The 17,349-nt window shown below is 42.7% G+C and overlaps 1 protein-coding gene across 2 annotated transcripts; it reads left to right on the forward strand.

Annotated features, from left to right (window-relative positions):
• The first annotated feature begins 24 nt into the window (after positions 1-24).
• Positions 25-15,808, forward strand: cipca (CLOCK-interacting pacemaker a). Of its 2 annotated transcripts, none has more exons than XM_041855113.1 (4): positions 25-167; positions 12,384-12,555; positions 12,967-13,112; positions 14,137-15,808. In XM_041855113.1, exons 2-4 carry the CDS (start codon positions 12,405-12,407, stop codon positions 14,992-14,994), a joined length of 1,155 nt encoding a protein of 384 aa, XP_041711047.1. In that variant the 5' UTR covers positions 25-167; positions 12,384-12,404; the 3' UTR covers positions 14,995-15,808. The 2 variants fall into 2 exon arrangements, with proteins under 2 accessions (XP_041711047.1, XP_041711048.1); XM_041855114.2 differs by lacking the exon at positions 25-167 and adding an exon at positions 188-396.
• Positions 15,809-17,349: the final 1,541 nt, after the last annotated feature.

Consider the following 17,349-nt stretch of genomic DNA (forward strand, 5'->3'; position numbering starts at 1 on the left):
TTTCACAGTTTCCTTAGCAACGCCTGCTGCCAAGTCGTGGATCCGTGTTGAGTTGAAAAGTTTTGGTTTTTCATCGAAGCGAAAGCATCGCGAGCTCTTTCTGTTCAATAGTTGCGAATGTGAACACGTCAACGTTGTCCAATTTTCAAGAGGACTCAACACTTAAAGTAGGTACAAAACGATATCTTTGATTTTGTGATCTCGTGATTGCATTGCATTGGCAGTGCTCCGCCACTTTCAAAGTCCCATGTAGCCTACACAGCACCGTGTTTTGACTGAGCAGAGCCGGACAACAACGATCTCAGTACAACCAGTCCAGACATGGCGGGCGAAGGGCCGCAGCGTAAACGACTAGCTAGTAAACACAGATGACAGCTGACTATTGCAGTTAGCTAGGTATCTAACTATAGAGTGTGATATCCACCTCATTTTCGAACGCTTTTAAAACACGGAAGCCAAACGTGCAAACTATGGATACAACTTCCCCTTGTGCTCGCGTATTATCATAATTAATATGCGTGCCATTAGAAATCCCTGAAGTAGCATGTTTCTGTTGGCTGATAAATCCTGACAGAATACACCATATTACTGGCCTGAAAATCAGTGGCGATTTTAGCATGGAAATCTTAGTGGGGCAAACTCAACCATTTTTTAAAAGATGCATGCCAAAAAAGCCACTACACAACACTAAACAATACATTAATTGCACTATAACGGTGACAAACGGTGCCCACAAACTGTTAGGGCCTAGATAAAGCTGTCCCAACAGCATAGCTTTCTTTTCAGCACCATGGAGTGAATCCTTACCACTGGCTTACTTACATATGGCTATCAGCGGAGCCTTGTCTGGCAGTTCATTCAGCCTCATTTACTGCCTTTAAAAAAAACATAGCTGAAATGGCTGACTTGCTTAAACAAATGTGGTTTCTACTGACAATTGAGATGTACAAACCATGGCATAAGGGGACAACGAGCGGATAAGAGGCAATCCGTAATTTCGATTAAGACATTAATGAGTGAGCTAGGATGGATGTAGTCAATATAACTATTTGTTCAGCACTTTTTAAATGTACAGCGACAGAATTCAGAACCTGGGCTGTTCTTACAGTATTCTCACCAAGTCAGAACCTGGGCCGTTCTTACAGTATTCTCCCTGTACACCAAGTCAGAACCTGGGCCGTTCTTACAGTATTCTCCCTGTACACCAAGTCAGAACCTGGGCCGTTCTTACAGTATTCTCCCTGTACACCAAGTCAGAACTGTAGGATACATAAAGGGGGCATATAAACAGACAATGAAAACTCTTACAATATTCGATGATTACATTTCTCTAAAACAGGCTATGGGCTACATGTGCACCACCAAGTCAGAACAGTAGACTAAGTTATGAGGGGGAAAGGGACCAAAGTATTAGGGTGAGGCACATGGGCTACTAACAGCTTACTACACAACATACACTTATGTTGAAGTCGGAAGTTTACATACACCTTAGCCAAATACATTTAAACTCAGTTTTTCAAAATTCCTGACATTTTAATCCTAGTAAAAATTCCCTGTCTTAGGTCAGTTAGGATCACCACTTTATTTTAAGAATGTGAAATGTCAGAATAATAATGGAGAGAATGATTTATTTCAGCTTTTATTTCTTTCATCACATGTCCAGTGGGTCAGAAGTGTACATACACTCAATTAGTATTTGGTAGCATTGCCTTTAAATTGTTTAACTTGGGTCAAACGTTTCGGTTAGCCTTCCACAAGCTTCCCACAATAAGTTGGGTGAATTTTGGCCCATTCCTCCTGACAGAGCTGGTGTAACTGAGTCAGGTTTGTAGGCCTCCTTGCTCGCACACGCTTTTTCAGTTCTGCCCACAAATCTTCTATAGGATTGAGGTCTTTGTGATGGCCACTCCAATACCTTGACTTTGTTGTCCTTAAGCCATTTTGCCACAACTTTGGAAGTATGGGCTCCCGAGTGGCGCAGTGGTCTAAGGCTTGAGGCGTCACTACAGACCCCCTGGTTCGATTCCAGGCTGTTGGGAGTCCCATAGGGCGGCACATAATTGGCCCAGCGTCAACCGGGTTTGGCCGGTGTAGGCCATCATTGTAAATAAGAATTTGTTCTTAACTGACTTGCCTAGTTAAATAAAGGTAAAATAAAAAATGCAACATTGTCCATTTGGAAGACCCATTTGCGACCAAGCTTTAACTTCCTGACTGATGTCTTGAGATGTTGCTTCAATATATCCACATCATTTTCCTTCCTCATGATGCCATCTATTTTGTGAAGTGCACCAGACCCTCCTGCAGCAAATCACCCCCACAGCATGATGCTGCCACCCCCATGCTTCACGGTTGGGATGGTGTTCGTCGGCTTGCAAGGCACCCCCTTTTTCCTCCAAACATAACGATGGTCATTATGGCCAAACAGTTATATTTTTGTTTCATCAGACCAGAGGACATTTCTCCAAAAAGTATGAGTTTTGTCCCCATGTGCAGTTGCAAACCATAGTCTGGCTTTTTTATGGTGGTTTTGGAGCAGTGGCTTCTTCCTTGCTGAGCAGCCTTTCAGGTTAGGTCGATATAGGACTAGTTTTACTGTGGATATAGATATTTTGGACCTGTTTCCTACAGCATATTCACAAGGTCCTTTGCTGTTGTTCTGGGATTGATTTGCACGTTTCACACCAAAGTACGTTCATCCCTAGGAGACAGAACGCGTCTCCTTCCTGAGCGATATGACGGCTGCGTGGTCCCATGGTATTTATACTTGCGTACTATTGTTTGTACAGATGAACGTGGAACCTTCAGGCGTTTGAAAATTGCTCCCAAGGATGAACCAGACTTGTGGAGGTCTACCATTTTTTTCTGAGGTCTTGGCTGATTTCTTTTGATTTTCCCATGATGTCAAGCAAAGAGGCACTGAGTTTGAAGGTAGGCCTTGAAATACATCCACAGGTACACCTCCAATTGACTCAAATGATGTCAATTAGCCTATCAGAAGCTTCTAAAGCCATGACATCATTTTCTGGAATTTTCCAAGCTGTTTAAAGGCACAGTCAACTTAGTGTATGTAAACTTCTAACCCACTGGAATTGTGATACAGTGAATTATAAGTAAAATAATCTGTCTGTAAACAATTGTTGGAAAAATTACTTGTGCCATGCACAAAGTAGATGTCCTAACCGACTTGCTAAAACTATAGTTTGTTAACAAGAAACTTGTGGAGTGGTTGAAAAACAAGTTTTAATGACTATGTAAACTTCCGACTTCAACTGTATCTCCCTGGCATATTACATAATTTACCGGGAGACCCATGGGCGGCGCACAATTGGTCCAGCGTCGTCCAAGGTAGGGGAGGGTTTGGCCGGCAGGGATGTGGGTTCGTTTCCCACGGGGGGCCAGTATGGGAAAAAAAAAAAAAAACATGTATGAATTCACTAACTGTAAGTCGCTCTGGATAAGAGCGTCTGCTAAATGACTTAAATGTAAATATAAAGTCAGATTTCCCAGTTCCGAGTTTCCAGTTGTTTTGAATGCGGCAAATGTCATGCTGGATTGACAGTTTTCTGGCCCATGGCATGTGAATGATTATCCTTTTAAGCTTGGAAAAGAGGACTTAAACCCAGACTTGGACCACACTCCGCTGAATAGCAGGCTAGTGATTGCTTTGCAACATTTGCAGTTAGCCACTGATTCCTTCCAAACCATTCAGTGTTGAATTTGCGATTTCCAACGTGTTGTGTAATGTTTATGTCCAATGGCCGATGAGCACCGATACGTTTTATCTATAATTTTTCTTCATATGACAAGGATTGAAAAGGATTTGCCAGTAGATTGTCGACGTGATTCATGATGATTACTGCTTGTCTAACTTGCTAGTTAAGATTTTGAAAGTATGATGTTGACATGATCAGTCCAATCAAAGCTACTGGAGATATAACGTGATTTGACGTCATTTTATCTGTGGCCGATGACTTTAAGCCTTATTGTATGGGCACTTCTAATGTAACTCTATGGCAGCACCCAAGCGGCTTGAATTTTAGAGCTCCCCCCATAGATTTTGCTGTGACGTAGTGTCCCCATGAGTGACAGAACAACTGAGCCAATCACGGTGCAACTAGAGAACATTACCACAGAAAGCACTGAGCTAGGCTGAAACAGCAGCATTTTGGAGCTGCCTTACTCAAGAAAGCAAAAAGAGACCATGTTTGTATGCGGCTTTATTAACTGAAATAAAAAAAAATAACATTGTTTGCAAACTGATATGTGACACGTATTAATGCCAAAACAACATGCAAAACAGGCATTTTTATATATACAGTGGGGAGAACAAGTATTTGATACACTGCAGATTTTGCAGGTTTTCCTACTTACAAAGCATGTAGAGGTCTGTAATTTTTATCATAGGTACACTTCAACTGTGAGAGACGGAATCAAAAAAAAAAATCCAGAAAATCACATTGTATGATTTGTAAGTAATTAATTTGCATTTTATTGAATGACATAAGTATTTGATCACCTACCAACCAGTAAGAATTCCGGCTCTCACAGACCTGTTAGTTTTTCTTTAAGAAGCCCTCCTGTTCTCCACTCATTACCTGTATTAACTGCACCTGTTTGAACTCGTTACCTGTATAAAAGACACCTATCCACACACTCAATCAAACAGACTCCAACCTCTCCACAATGGCCAAGACCCGAGAGCTGTGTAAGGACATCAGGGATAAAATTGTAGACCTGCACAAGGCTGGGATGGGCTACAGGACAATAGGCAAGCAGCTTGGTGAGAAGGCAACAACTGTTGGCGCAATTATTAGAAAATGGAAGAAGTTCAAGATGACGGTCAATCACCCTCGGTCTGGGGCTCCATGCAAGATCTCACCTCGTGGGGCATCAATGATCATGAGGAAGGTGAGGGATCAGCCCAGAACTACACGGCAGGACCTGGTCAATGACCTGAAGAGAGCTGGGACCACAGTCCCCCTGCTCAAGCCAGCGCATGTCCAGGCCCGTCTGAAGTTTGCCAATGACCATCTGGATGATCTAGAGGAGGAATGGGAGAAGGTCATGTGGTCTGATGAGACAAAAATAGAGCTTTTTGGTCTAAACTCCACTCACCGTGTTTGGAGGAAGAAGAAGGATGAGTACAACCCCAAGAACACCATCCCAACCGTGAAGCATGGAGGTGGAAACATCATTCTTTGGGGATGCTTTTCTGCAAAGGGGACAAGACGACTGCACCGTATTGAGGGGAGGATGGATGGGGCCATGTATCACGAGATCTTGGCCAACAACCTCCTTCCCTCAGTAAGAGCATTGAAGATGGGTCGTGGCTGGGTCTTCCAGCATGACAACGACCCGAAACACACAGCCAGCGCAACTAAGGAGTGGCTCCGTAAGAAGCATCTCAAGGTCCTGGAGTGGCCTAGCCAGTCTCCAGACCTGAACCCAATAGAAAATCTTTGGAGGGAGCTGAAAGTCTGTATTGCCCAGCGACAGCCCCGAAACCTGAAGGATCTGGAGAAGGTCTGTATGGAGGAGTGGGCCAAAATCCCTGCTGCAGTGTTTGCAAACCTGGTCAAGACCTACAGGAAACGTATGATCTCTGTAATTGCAAACAAAGGTTTCTGTACCAAATAATACGTTCTGATTTTCTGATGTATCAAATACTTACAGTGAGGGAAAAAAGTATTTGATCCCCTGCTGATTTTGTACATTTGCCCACTGACAAAGAAATGATCAGTCTATAATTTTAATGGTAGGTTTATTTGAACAGTGAGAGACAGAATAACAACAACAAAATCCAGAAAAACGCATGTAAACATTTTTATAAATTAATTTGCATTTTAATGAGGGAAATAAGTATTTGACCCCCTCTCAATCAGAAAGATTTCTGGCTCCCAGGTGTCTTTTATACAGGTAACGAGCTGAGATTAGGAGCACACTCTTAAAGGGAGTGCTCCTAATCTCAGCTTGTTACCTGTATAAAAGACACCTGTCCACAGAAGCAATCAATCAATCAGATTCCAAACTCTCCACCATGGCCAAGACCAAAGAGCTCTCCAAGGATGTCAGGGACAAGATTGTAGACCTACACAAGGCTGGAATGGGCTACAAGACCATCGCCAAGCAGCTTGGTGAGAAGGTGACAACAGTTGGTGCGATTATTGGCAAATGGAAGAAACACAAAATAACTGTCAATCTCCTCGGTCTGGGGCTCCATGCAAGATCTCACCTCATGGAGTTGCAATGATCATGAGAACGGTGAGGAATCAGCCCAGAACTACACGGGAGGATCTTGTCAATGATCTCAAGGCAGCTGGGACCATAGTCACCAAGAAAACAATTGGTAACACACTACACCGTGAAGGACTGAAATCCTGCAGCGCACGCAAGGACCCCCTGCTCAAGAAAGCACATATACAGGGCTGTCTGAAGTTTTCCAATGAACATCTGAATGATTCAGAGGAGAACTGGGTGAAAGTGTTGTGGTCAGATGAGACCAAAATTGAGCTCTTTGGCATCAACTCAACTCGCTGTGTTTGGAGGAGGAGGAATGCTGCCTATGACCCCAAGAACACCATCCCCACCGTCAAACATGGAGGTGGAAACATTATGTTTTGGGGGTGTTTTTCTGCTAAGGGGACAGGACAACTTCACCGCATCAAATGGACGATGGACGGGGCCATGTACCGTCAAATCTTGGGTGAGAACCTCCTTCCCTCAGCCAGGGCATTGAAAATGGGTCGTGGATGGGTATTCCAGCATGACAATGACCCAAAACACACGGCCAAGGCAACAAAGGAGTGGCTCAAGAAGAAGCACATTAAGGTCCTGGAGTGGCCTAGCCAGTCTCCAGACCTTAATCCCATAGAAAATCTGTGGAGGGAGCTGAAGGTTCGAGTTGCCAAACGTCAGCCTCGAAACCTTAATGACTTGGAGAAGATCTGCAAAGAGGAGTGGAACAAAATCCCTCCTGAGATGTGTGCAAACCGGGTGGCCCACTACAAGAAACGTCTGACCTCTGTGATTGCCAACAAGGGTTTTGCCACCAAGTACTAAGTCATGTTTTGCAGAGGGGTCAAATACTTATTTCCCTCATTAAAATGCAAATCATTTTATAACATTTTTGACATGTGTTTTTCAGGATTTTTTTGTTGTTATTCTGTCTCTCACTGTTCATATAAATCTACCATTAAAATTATAGACTGATCATTTCTTTGTCAGTGGGCAAACGTACAAAATCAGCAGGGGATCAAATACTTTTTTCCCTCACTGTATGTCATGCAATAAAATGCAAATTAATTACATAAAAATCATACAATGTAATTTTCTGGATTTTGGTTTTAGATTCCGTCTTTCACAGTTGAAGTGTACCTATGATAAAAATTACAGACCTCTACATGCTTTGTAAGTAGGAAAACCTGCAAAATCGACAGTGTATCAAATACTTGTTCTCCCCACTGTATATACAGTAACAGTCAAAAGTTTGGGCACACCTACTCATTCAAGGGTTTTTCTTTATTTGTACTATTTTCTACAACTATGAAATAACACATATGGAGTCATGTAGTAACCAAAAAAGTGTTAAACAAATCAAAATATGTTTGAGATTCTTCAAAGTACCACCCTTTGCCTTGATGACAGCTTTGTACACTCTTGGCATTCTCTCAACCAACGTCATGAGGTAGGAATGCATTTCAATTAACAGGTGTGCCTTGTTAAAAGTTAATTTGTGGAATTTATTTCCTTCTTAATGCCATTGAGCCAATCAGTTGTGTTGTGACAAGGTAGGGGGGGTATACAGAAGATAGCCCTATTTGGTAAAAGACCAAGTCCATATTATGGCAAGAACAGCTCAAATAAGCAAAGAGAAACGACAGTACATCACTACTTTAAGACATGAAGGTCAGTCAATCTGGAAAATGTCAAGAACTTTGAAAGTTTCTTTAAGGGCAGTCGCAAAAACCATCAACCGCTATGATGAAACTGGCTCTCATGTGGACCGGCACAGGAAAGGAAGACCCAGAGTTACCTCTGCTGCAGAGGATAAGTTCATTAGTTACCAGCCTCAGAAATTGCAGCCCAAATAAATGCTTCACAGAGTTCAAGGAACAGACACATCTTAACATCAACTGTTCAGAGGGGACTGTGTGAATCAGGCCTTCATGATCGAATTGCTGCAAAGAAACCAGTACTAAATGACACCAATAAGAAGAAGAGAGCTGCTTGGGTCAAGAAACACGAGCAATGGACATTAGACCGGTGGAAACTTGTCCTTTGGTCTGGAGTCCAAATTGGAGATTTTTGGTTCCAACCGCCATTTGTCTTTTGTGAGACGCAGTGTGGGTGAACGGATGATCTCTGCATGTGTATTTCCCACCATAAAGCATGGAGGAGGAGGTGTTATGGTGTGGCCGTGCTTTGCTGGTGACACTGTGTTTGTGATTTATTTCGAATTCAAGGCACACTTAACCAGCATGGCTACCACAGCATTCTGCAGTGATACGCCATCCCATCTGGTTTGGGCTTAGTGGGACTATCATTTGTTTTTCAACAGGACAATGACCCAACACACCTCCAGGCTGTGTAAGAGCCCAAATAAATGCTTCACAGAGTTCAAGTAACAGACAAATCTCAACATCAACTGTTCAGAGGAGACTGCATGAATCAGGCCTTCATGGTCGAATTGCTACAAAGAAACCACTACTAAAGGCCACTAATAAGAAGAAGAGACTTGCTTGGGCCAAGAAACACGAGCAATGGACATTAGACCGGTGGAAATCTGTCATTTGGTCTGATGAGTCCAAATGTGAGATTTTGGGTTCCAACTGCCATGTCTTTGTGAGACGCATGTGTGTTTCCCACCGTGAAGCATGGAGGGGGAGGTGTGATAGTGTGGGGGTGCTTTGCTCGTGACACTGTCTGTGATTTATTTAGAATTCAAGGCACACTTAACCAGCATGGCTAGCACAGAATTCTGCAGCGATACGCCATCCCATCTGGTTTGCGCTTCGTGGGACTATCGTTTGTTTTTCAACAGGACAATGACCCAACACACCTCCAGGCTGTGTAAGGGTTATTTTACAAAGAAGGAGAGTGATGGAGTGCTGCATCAAATGACCTGGCCTCCACAATCACCCGACCTCAACCCAACTGAGATGGTTTGGGATGAGTTGGACCGCAGAGTGAAGGAAAAGCAGCCAACAAGTGCTCAGCATATGTGGGAACTCCTTCAAGACTGTTGGAAAAGCATTCCAGGTGAAGTTGGTTGAGAGAATGCCAAGAGTGTGCAAAGCTGTCCTCAAGGCAAAGGGTGGCTACTTTGAAGAATCTCAAATATAAAATGTATTTTGATTTGTTTAACACTTTTTTGGTTACTACATGATTCCATATGTGTTATTTCATAGTTTTGATGTCTTCACTATTATTCTACAATGTTGAAAATAGTAAAAAAAATAAAGAATAACCCTGGAATGAGTAGGTGTGTCCAAACTTTTGACTGGTACTGTATATATTATATATATATATTTTTTTTTTGCTAAGCAGGTGGGGCTCAAAACAGGTGTGGCTCTGCCCCACCTACCCTGAATGACGGGTCGCCACTGCTGATAATGTGCCTGGACCTTGTAGGCTAAATTGCTGAGAAAACCCCCATAACTGACCCAAATGGTTGCCCAATCAAGCAGGCTAGATTAAGTTATTTCACAATGAATATGTATTCAAAACGCCTGGCTTTTGAGCGGTTTTTCAAATAACATTGGCTATTCAAATAACATTGGCTATTCACTGCAGTTTACAGCCTAGACTAGAGTTTTGTACTCACTTGAAAACAATAATGTTCTTCATGACATTGTGTTGTTGTAGCCTAGTTACGATACATGTCTTGTCCCTGAAACAATAGGGTAGCTTTTCGAGCTGCATGCGTATCCGGGGACTGGGAGGGAGCGCACTTAGCCCAGCCTCGGGAGCGCACATAGTGTAGAGGCTACCTATGATTTCGTTATCTGATAAACTTTTTTTTATTTGCGCTGTGTAAATTGACTGGATATATTCACTGCAGTATTAAGCCTAACGTTGAACTCTGAATTAATGGCAAATATGCATTCGCTTCTTAGGCTATAGGCTACATCTCCAGCCTGTCTGTCATCATTCTTCTGCTGCGCAATTACACACCTGGCCTCTCCACTACCACGGCTATTCCTCTTAAATCTTGTGGAGTCCCAGGAAAAGACAGCACACCAACATCAAAACCTCTTCCCAACTGTAAAGTATGGTGGAGGGAGCATCATGGTGTGGGGCTGCTTTGCTGCCTCAGGGCCTGGAAAGCTTGCTATCGTCGACGGAAAAATGAATTCCCAAGTTTATCAAGACATTTTGCAGGAGAATGTAAGGGTATCTGTGCGCCAATTGAAGCTCAACAGAAGTTGGGTGATGCAACAGGACAACAATCCAAAACACAGAAGTAAATCAACAACAGAATAGCTTCAACAGAAGAAAATACGCCTTCTGGAGTGGCCCAGTCAGAGTCCTGACCTCAACCCGATTGAGATGATGTGGCATGACCTCAAGAGCGGTTCACACCAGACATCCCAAGAATATTGCTGACCTGAAACAGTTTTGTAAAGAGGAATGGTCCAAAATTCCTCCTGACAGATGTGCAGGTCTGCAACTACAGAAAACGTTTGGTTGAGGTTATTTCTGCCAAAGGAGGGTCAAGCAGTTATTAAATCCAAGGGTTCACATACTGTTTCTACCCTGCACTGTGAATGTTTACACGGTGTGTTCAATAAAGACATGAAAACGTATAATTGTTTATGTTATTAGTTTAAGCACACTGTGTTTGTCTATTGTTGTGACTTAGATGAAGATCAGATCAAATTTTATGACCAATTTATGCAAAAATCCAGGTAATTCCAAAGGGTTCACATACTTTTTCTTGCCACTGTAGTCTAAATCACTGCAGTTTACAGCCTTTGGACAATAATTGTGTACTCACTTGATAACAATAAATTCCTCATTGTTGTTGTAGCCCAGGTATAATACTTTTCTTGTCTAAAAACATAGGCCTAGGCCTAATCAATAGTGAAGCTTTGCGTTCACGGGGACCACAGAGCGCAGACTGGAGGAACGCACTACAGATCTGCATTTAATAATCTGTGAACTTTTTTTAGGGGGGGGGACTTTGACAGGTAAATATTTAGCCTATAGCCCAAATATTTAGCTAATGAATAGCCTAATATCTAGATAATATGTATCTTCTTAATTCAGCTACACTACATATCATAGCCTCTCTCTTCCAGCTTCCCATGCGCAACAGGCTACGCAAGCCTCTCCGCTATAGGCCTCTTCCCAGGAAAAGCTATAGCCTGCAAAGGCTATAGGACATTTATCATTTTTTTATACTAGGCCTAATAGTCTATTCAGGGAGAGAAGCAGGCTTGCTCTTGCTAATTACTGAATGTAAAACAGGCCTACAGCATAGAAAATGCATGTTGGGGTTAAGTTTAGGAGAGAAAGTGCATTGGTGTGATCACTTTTGGCCTGTTATGATAACATTGTTGCACTGATGCATTGCAAATAGTTGCACAGGATAGACAGAGAGATGAGCTCAGTGAAAACGAAGACCCAAAGGAATTGACATACCATTAGAAACATGGTAATCAATTGCAAACCACTTGAGCAATTACATTATTATTTTTCATTAGGCCTACATGTACATTGAAGTATTACTTGCAGTTGTCACTATGACAATGAACACACCTTGAATGCACTGAATGGTCTGAACCAGTATCTGTGCGTTAGACCTCATGAATGGTCTTGTGTTGCCACCTTATTAATAGGCAGCGTGCAGTAGGATGCCTTGATCAGTTGATTGACAGGTGTAGGACTGTAAAACGATAAACTTTCCTCTAGTGTGGATGCTCACCAATGTTTTATAGTTATGTAACCTATAGTTTATCATTATAGTTAGCAAATTTGAATGAAATAAATATATAATTACACTTATACTTGTTTACTTGACTTTTATACTCTATAAATTGACTCCTTTAAATAATTGACTCTGGCAAGTTTGCCATCGGTGTGCTGCAGTAGAGCAGAAGTCGAATGCATCACTTCCGTTGTTTGGCTTTGCCCATTGCAACGTTCGAAAATGAGGTGGATCGCTAGTAAGCTAATGGTAAAGCGTGATTATTGTGGCTAGCTGTTTGTTGTTTGTTACTGTCTGCTAACGTTAGCTTGATTGCTTGCCTAGTGAATTTTACTCCATATGCCGCTATCTAGCTAGGTTGTAACTGTGATTAAATGTTTAATGTGATGTGTAGTCTTACTACACTGTGATTATCCGCTCTAACTATAACTTATTTTATTTCTATGATTAGGACAATTCAACCCCATTGTAGATGGTTTGGTTTGAGAGGTCCCACGCAACCTACACCTGTCAAGGAAGAGCAAAGATGAGCAAACCACAGAGCCACAGGAGGCCCTCATCCACTATGATGTACCACCTGAGAGCATCTAAGCCAGAGTCTGAGAGGGACTCCGGTTTCTCAGGTGTCACACACACACACATACACACACACAAATGTACACTCTACCTCTCTATCAACTCAAATCCAGAAATCTAGGCCACCACCATTTCCTCAGTTTCAGTATACATGGCAACCTGACAAAATGGTTGTTTTGAGCACCAGGAGTGTTGACCTGGTTTTCTGGTGTGGGTTAACTCCGCTATGACTAGGTCAGGGCATGATTCCCATGGAATCTTTACTTTGGCTGTGGCGTTATAACCTCAAGTTGTTATCTCTCCGTTACTCTTGCAAACGTTTCCAAAATTGCTCTTCAAGGTCTTAGCGCAAAAGAAAACAAAAGCTATTGGTGGTGTTTCTATTAACTTTCCATTTGGCGTTGGTCTGCTGCTCCCTCTAGGTGGCCATTCTGACAATCTGTTTTTCTCCTCTCCAGATGCCAGCTCTGGGTACCTGAGTGCGATGGACCAAACCGACTCTGAGGACATGGTGAGGGCCCCAGGTCCCCAGGTGGCTGTAGCCAGAGGATCCTACCCTGGCCTCTCCCCCATGATCATCATGAACAACATAATCCTAAATCAGGTACTGTACACTACACTATGCCTTGTTTGTGCTCTATGTGCTGTTATTCTCTGCTTAGCTTGTAGTTCAATTGTACTGTGGTTGGGTTTATTAGCTTCAATATTCCAGGGCTCTACAGTGACCTTTTTTTACAAGGAGCACATGTGCTCCTAAGTGTAAAACTGTAGGATCACACCAGAAAGAATTAGGAGCACAATGAAAAATATTTGAGGTATTAAAGCGGCAATCCATAGTTGAAACAATAGCAAAGCATTTTCCCCACCAGTGTTATCGGTAAAAGGTTGAGGGACGGGGCTGGAGACGTGTAACCACCCTCAAAATCATAGACAGAGCAATGGATGCCAGGACTGACCATACATGATATCAAAATTATAGTTTTAACCATGTTTTGAGGCTATACGGTGTTTGTTTACATTTACTTTGTTTACAAACATTGGAAAAACACATTTATAATTCGGCTTCTGATTGGGTAAGACGGTTGAACTAAGCTCATGGGGCATTAATAAGTTATGTTCTTCAAGAATCAATGGGTTTATATCATTAATATATAAGTCCAAAAATGGATGTAGTAAGTGCAGATTGCCCCTTTAATTATAAAAATTGCCAGCAATTACAACATACAGTGTTAGTAGCACCAGAAAATTTGATTTTTACAATTGAGATATATCCTACATTTGGCCTATATGAATCCAGCTACTTTTGAAGCTGATCTCCTGAAGAAGCTCTACCTTTTCCTTTCTTTCTGTGCCTACGACATGTTTGCGTACTACTGAGGCTGAGGGACAGCGAATAAATCATTACAACAGTTATTACCTTGGTGATTTTCTTTTAAATCTAGGGGCAATGGTTCCAGCACAGCAAATAGTTAGGAGTATATGCCCCTAAAATGGTAACACTGTAGAGCCCTATATTCCTTTAATACAGTGAAAAATTACAGTACTTTATTATTCTTTGTCAATTCTGATCTTTTTGCACTCCATTTCTGTATGATCTAATGAGTGAGATGATATTATGATGCCCCCAGCCAAGCCGAATGTCTCCAGCAGTAAAGCCCTGGGGCGTCCCCTCCTCCCTGGAGATTCTCCCTCAGTCCCAGGTGGTCCTCCTCCATCCCATGGTCCCCAACGGCAGCAACACCATCAGTAACAACATCTCTCCAAAGAGTTCCTCAGACAAGCACCGGGACTCTAGGAATAACTACCTGCCCATACTGAAATCTTATCCCAAAATCGCCCCACACCCTGGGGAGAGCTCCTCCAGGAAGCAGGGGGCCTATTCTGCTGAGAGGGGAAGTTCCACAACTGGGTATCACGGGAGGCGTAACCGGAGGCATCATCACCATGGCGACAAGCTGAACAGCCTCCATAGCCCCCAGCCAAGGCCTCTGACACCCCTCCAAACAGTGGCCAGCTTAGAGGTTGTAGACAAACAAACACAGCTGGCCAGCTCTCAGAAGCTGCCAATACCTCAGTTCCTAGGCATGCCTCACTCCCTGGGCACTGAGGCCACTGCTCTAATCTCCAATGAATTTGCATCTGTGTCAGAGGCGAGCAGTTGCCAGGGTGACAACGACAGCTGCCAAGACGGCCTCTCCACAGACAACAACAAAGGTAAACGCTTCAGCAACACCTACAACATCCTCAACAACTCTGGCCTGCTGGGCATAACGCTACGCATCAAGGAGCTGATCAGGCAGAACCGGCGCACCCAGGGCCATCTGAAGCAGCTGCAGGAGCAGACAGATCTGTTTGTGGAGGCCCTGGGCAGTGGAGACCCCCTGGTCTGGACTAGGCTCCAGCTGACCCTGCAGCTAGACACAGGCTCTGCCAGGGCTGAGGAGGGGCAGTGTCAGGCCATGGATCCACAAGGCATCCTGGCATAAGACACTAGCAGAAGGAGGGGCATGCGTCATAAGCACACCTGCTGTAAACCAGTACAAATGGAGAAACACGCTTAACCTTTGAACCCTTGCCTATAATCAGTGTTCTGTTCAAATAGCAAGTACTGCTTGCAATAGGGCTATGACTTCTAGATTAATACATCTATCAATACATGCAGGGAATAGATATGGACAAAATAATACAATTAATTAATCTGTACCTGACCAGAACAGTAACTGGTTTATTATGGGGGAAAAAATCACTTTATGGTATCGATAATCATTTTTGGGACCAAATTGTAAAGATGATCTAAGTACACCAGACATTCGAGTTTTGTATATATAAAAATTGCTTTAAAAACTTTAACCAATGAGAGATTAGGAAGTGCTCTAAGAATATTTAATTGTTGATCGTATTTAGTCAGACAATATTGTAGCTAGCCTAGCAATATGTCCTCTTCAGTATTTGTCAGTACTAGACTAGCGCAGCGCTCAACTGTATATTACTGATTGTGATTCTTTAGAGGGCTGTACATAAAGCTTTTGTATTATTATTATTTCGATTTGTTTTGTATGTACATCTAGTGAAATAAGGCCTTGTTGATGTTATTTATTTTCAACCTGCCTTTCAATTAGGACAACATCAATAACTGAATAGCGTACATTTAAACACAGTTACAATGCATTTTCTATTAATTAAAGACAAAAAATGTGATGCCTGTTAAATGCGAAAAATTATAGCTACTGAAGTGCCGGCACCAATTCTTATGTACAGTGGGGGAAAAAAGTATTTAGTCAGCCACCAATTGTGCAAGTTTTACCACTTAAAAAGATGAGAGAGGCCTGTAATTTTCATCATAGGTACACGTCAACTATGACAGACAAATCGAGAGAAAAAAATCCAGAAAATCACATTGTAGGATTTTTAATGAATTTATTTGCAAATTATGGTGGAAAATAAGTATTTGGTCACCTACAAACAAGCAAGATTTCTGGCTCTCACAGACCTGTAACTTCTTCTTTAAGAGGCTCCTCTGTCCTCCACTCGTTACCTGTATTAATGGCACCTGTTTGAACTTGTTATCAGTATAAAAGACACCTGTCCACAACCTCAAACAGTCACACTCCAAACTCCACTATGGCCAAGACCAAAGAGCTGTCAAAAGACACCAGAAACAAAATTGTAGACCTGCACCAGGCTGGGAAGACTGAATCTGCAATAGGTAAGCAGCTTGGTTTGAAGAAATCAACTGTGGGAGCAATTATTAGGAAATGGAAGACATACAAGACCACTGATAATCTCCCTCGATCTGGGGCTCCACGCAAGATCTCACCCCGTGGGGTCAAAATGATCACAAGAACGGTGAGCAAAAATCCCAGAACCACACGGGGGGACCTAGTGAATGACCTGCAGAGAGCTGGGACCAAAGTAACAAAGCCTACCATCAGTAACACACTACGCCGCCAGGGACTCAAATCCTGCAGTGCCAGACGTGTCCCCCTGCTTAAGCCAGTACATGTCCAGGCCCGTCTGAAGTTTGCTAGAGTGCATTTGGATGATCCAGAAGAGGATTGGGAGAATGTCATATGGTCAGATGAAACCAAAATAGAACTTTTTGGTAAAAACTCAACTCGTCGTGTTTGGAGGACAAAGAATGCTGAGTTGCATCCAAGGAACACCATACCTACTGTGAAGCATGGGGGTGGAAACATCATGCTTTGGGGCTGTTTTTCTGCAAAGGGACCAGGACGACTGATCCGTGTAAAGGAAAGAATGAATGGGGCCATGTATCGTGAGATTTTGAGTGAAAACCTCCTTCCATCAGGAAGGGCATTGAAGATGAAACGTGGCTGGGTCTTTCAGCATGACAATGATCCCAAACACACCGCCCGAGCAACGAAGGAGTGGCTTCGTAAGAAGCATTTCAAGGTCCTGGAGTGGCCTAGCCAGTCTCCAGATCTCAACCCCATAGAAAATCTTTGGAGGGGAGTTGAAAGTCCGTGTTGCCCAGCGACAGCCCCAAAACATCACTGCTCTAGAGGAGATCTGCATGGAGGAATGGGCCAAAATACCAGCAACAGTGTGTGAAAACCTTGTGAAGACTTACAGAAAACGTTTGACCTGTGTCATTGCCAACAAAGGGTATATAACAAAGTATTGAGAAACTTTTGTTATTGACCAAATACTTATTTTCCACCATAATTTGCAAATAAATTCATTAAAAATCCTAAAATGTGATTTTCTGGAAAAAAAATTCTCCTTTTGTCTGTCATAGTTGACGTGTACCTATGATGAAAATTACAGGCCTCTCTCATCTTTTTAAGTGGGAGAACTTGCACAACTGGTGGCTGACTAAA

The sequence above is a fragment of the Coregonus clupeaformis genome, chromosome 29, assembly GCF_020615455.1.
Source record: "Coregonus clupeaformis isolate EN_2021a chromosome 29, ASM2061545v1, whole genome shotgun sequence".
NCBI lineage: Eukaryota > Metazoa > Chordata > Actinopteri > Salmoniformes > Salmonidae > Coregonus > Coregonus clupeaformis.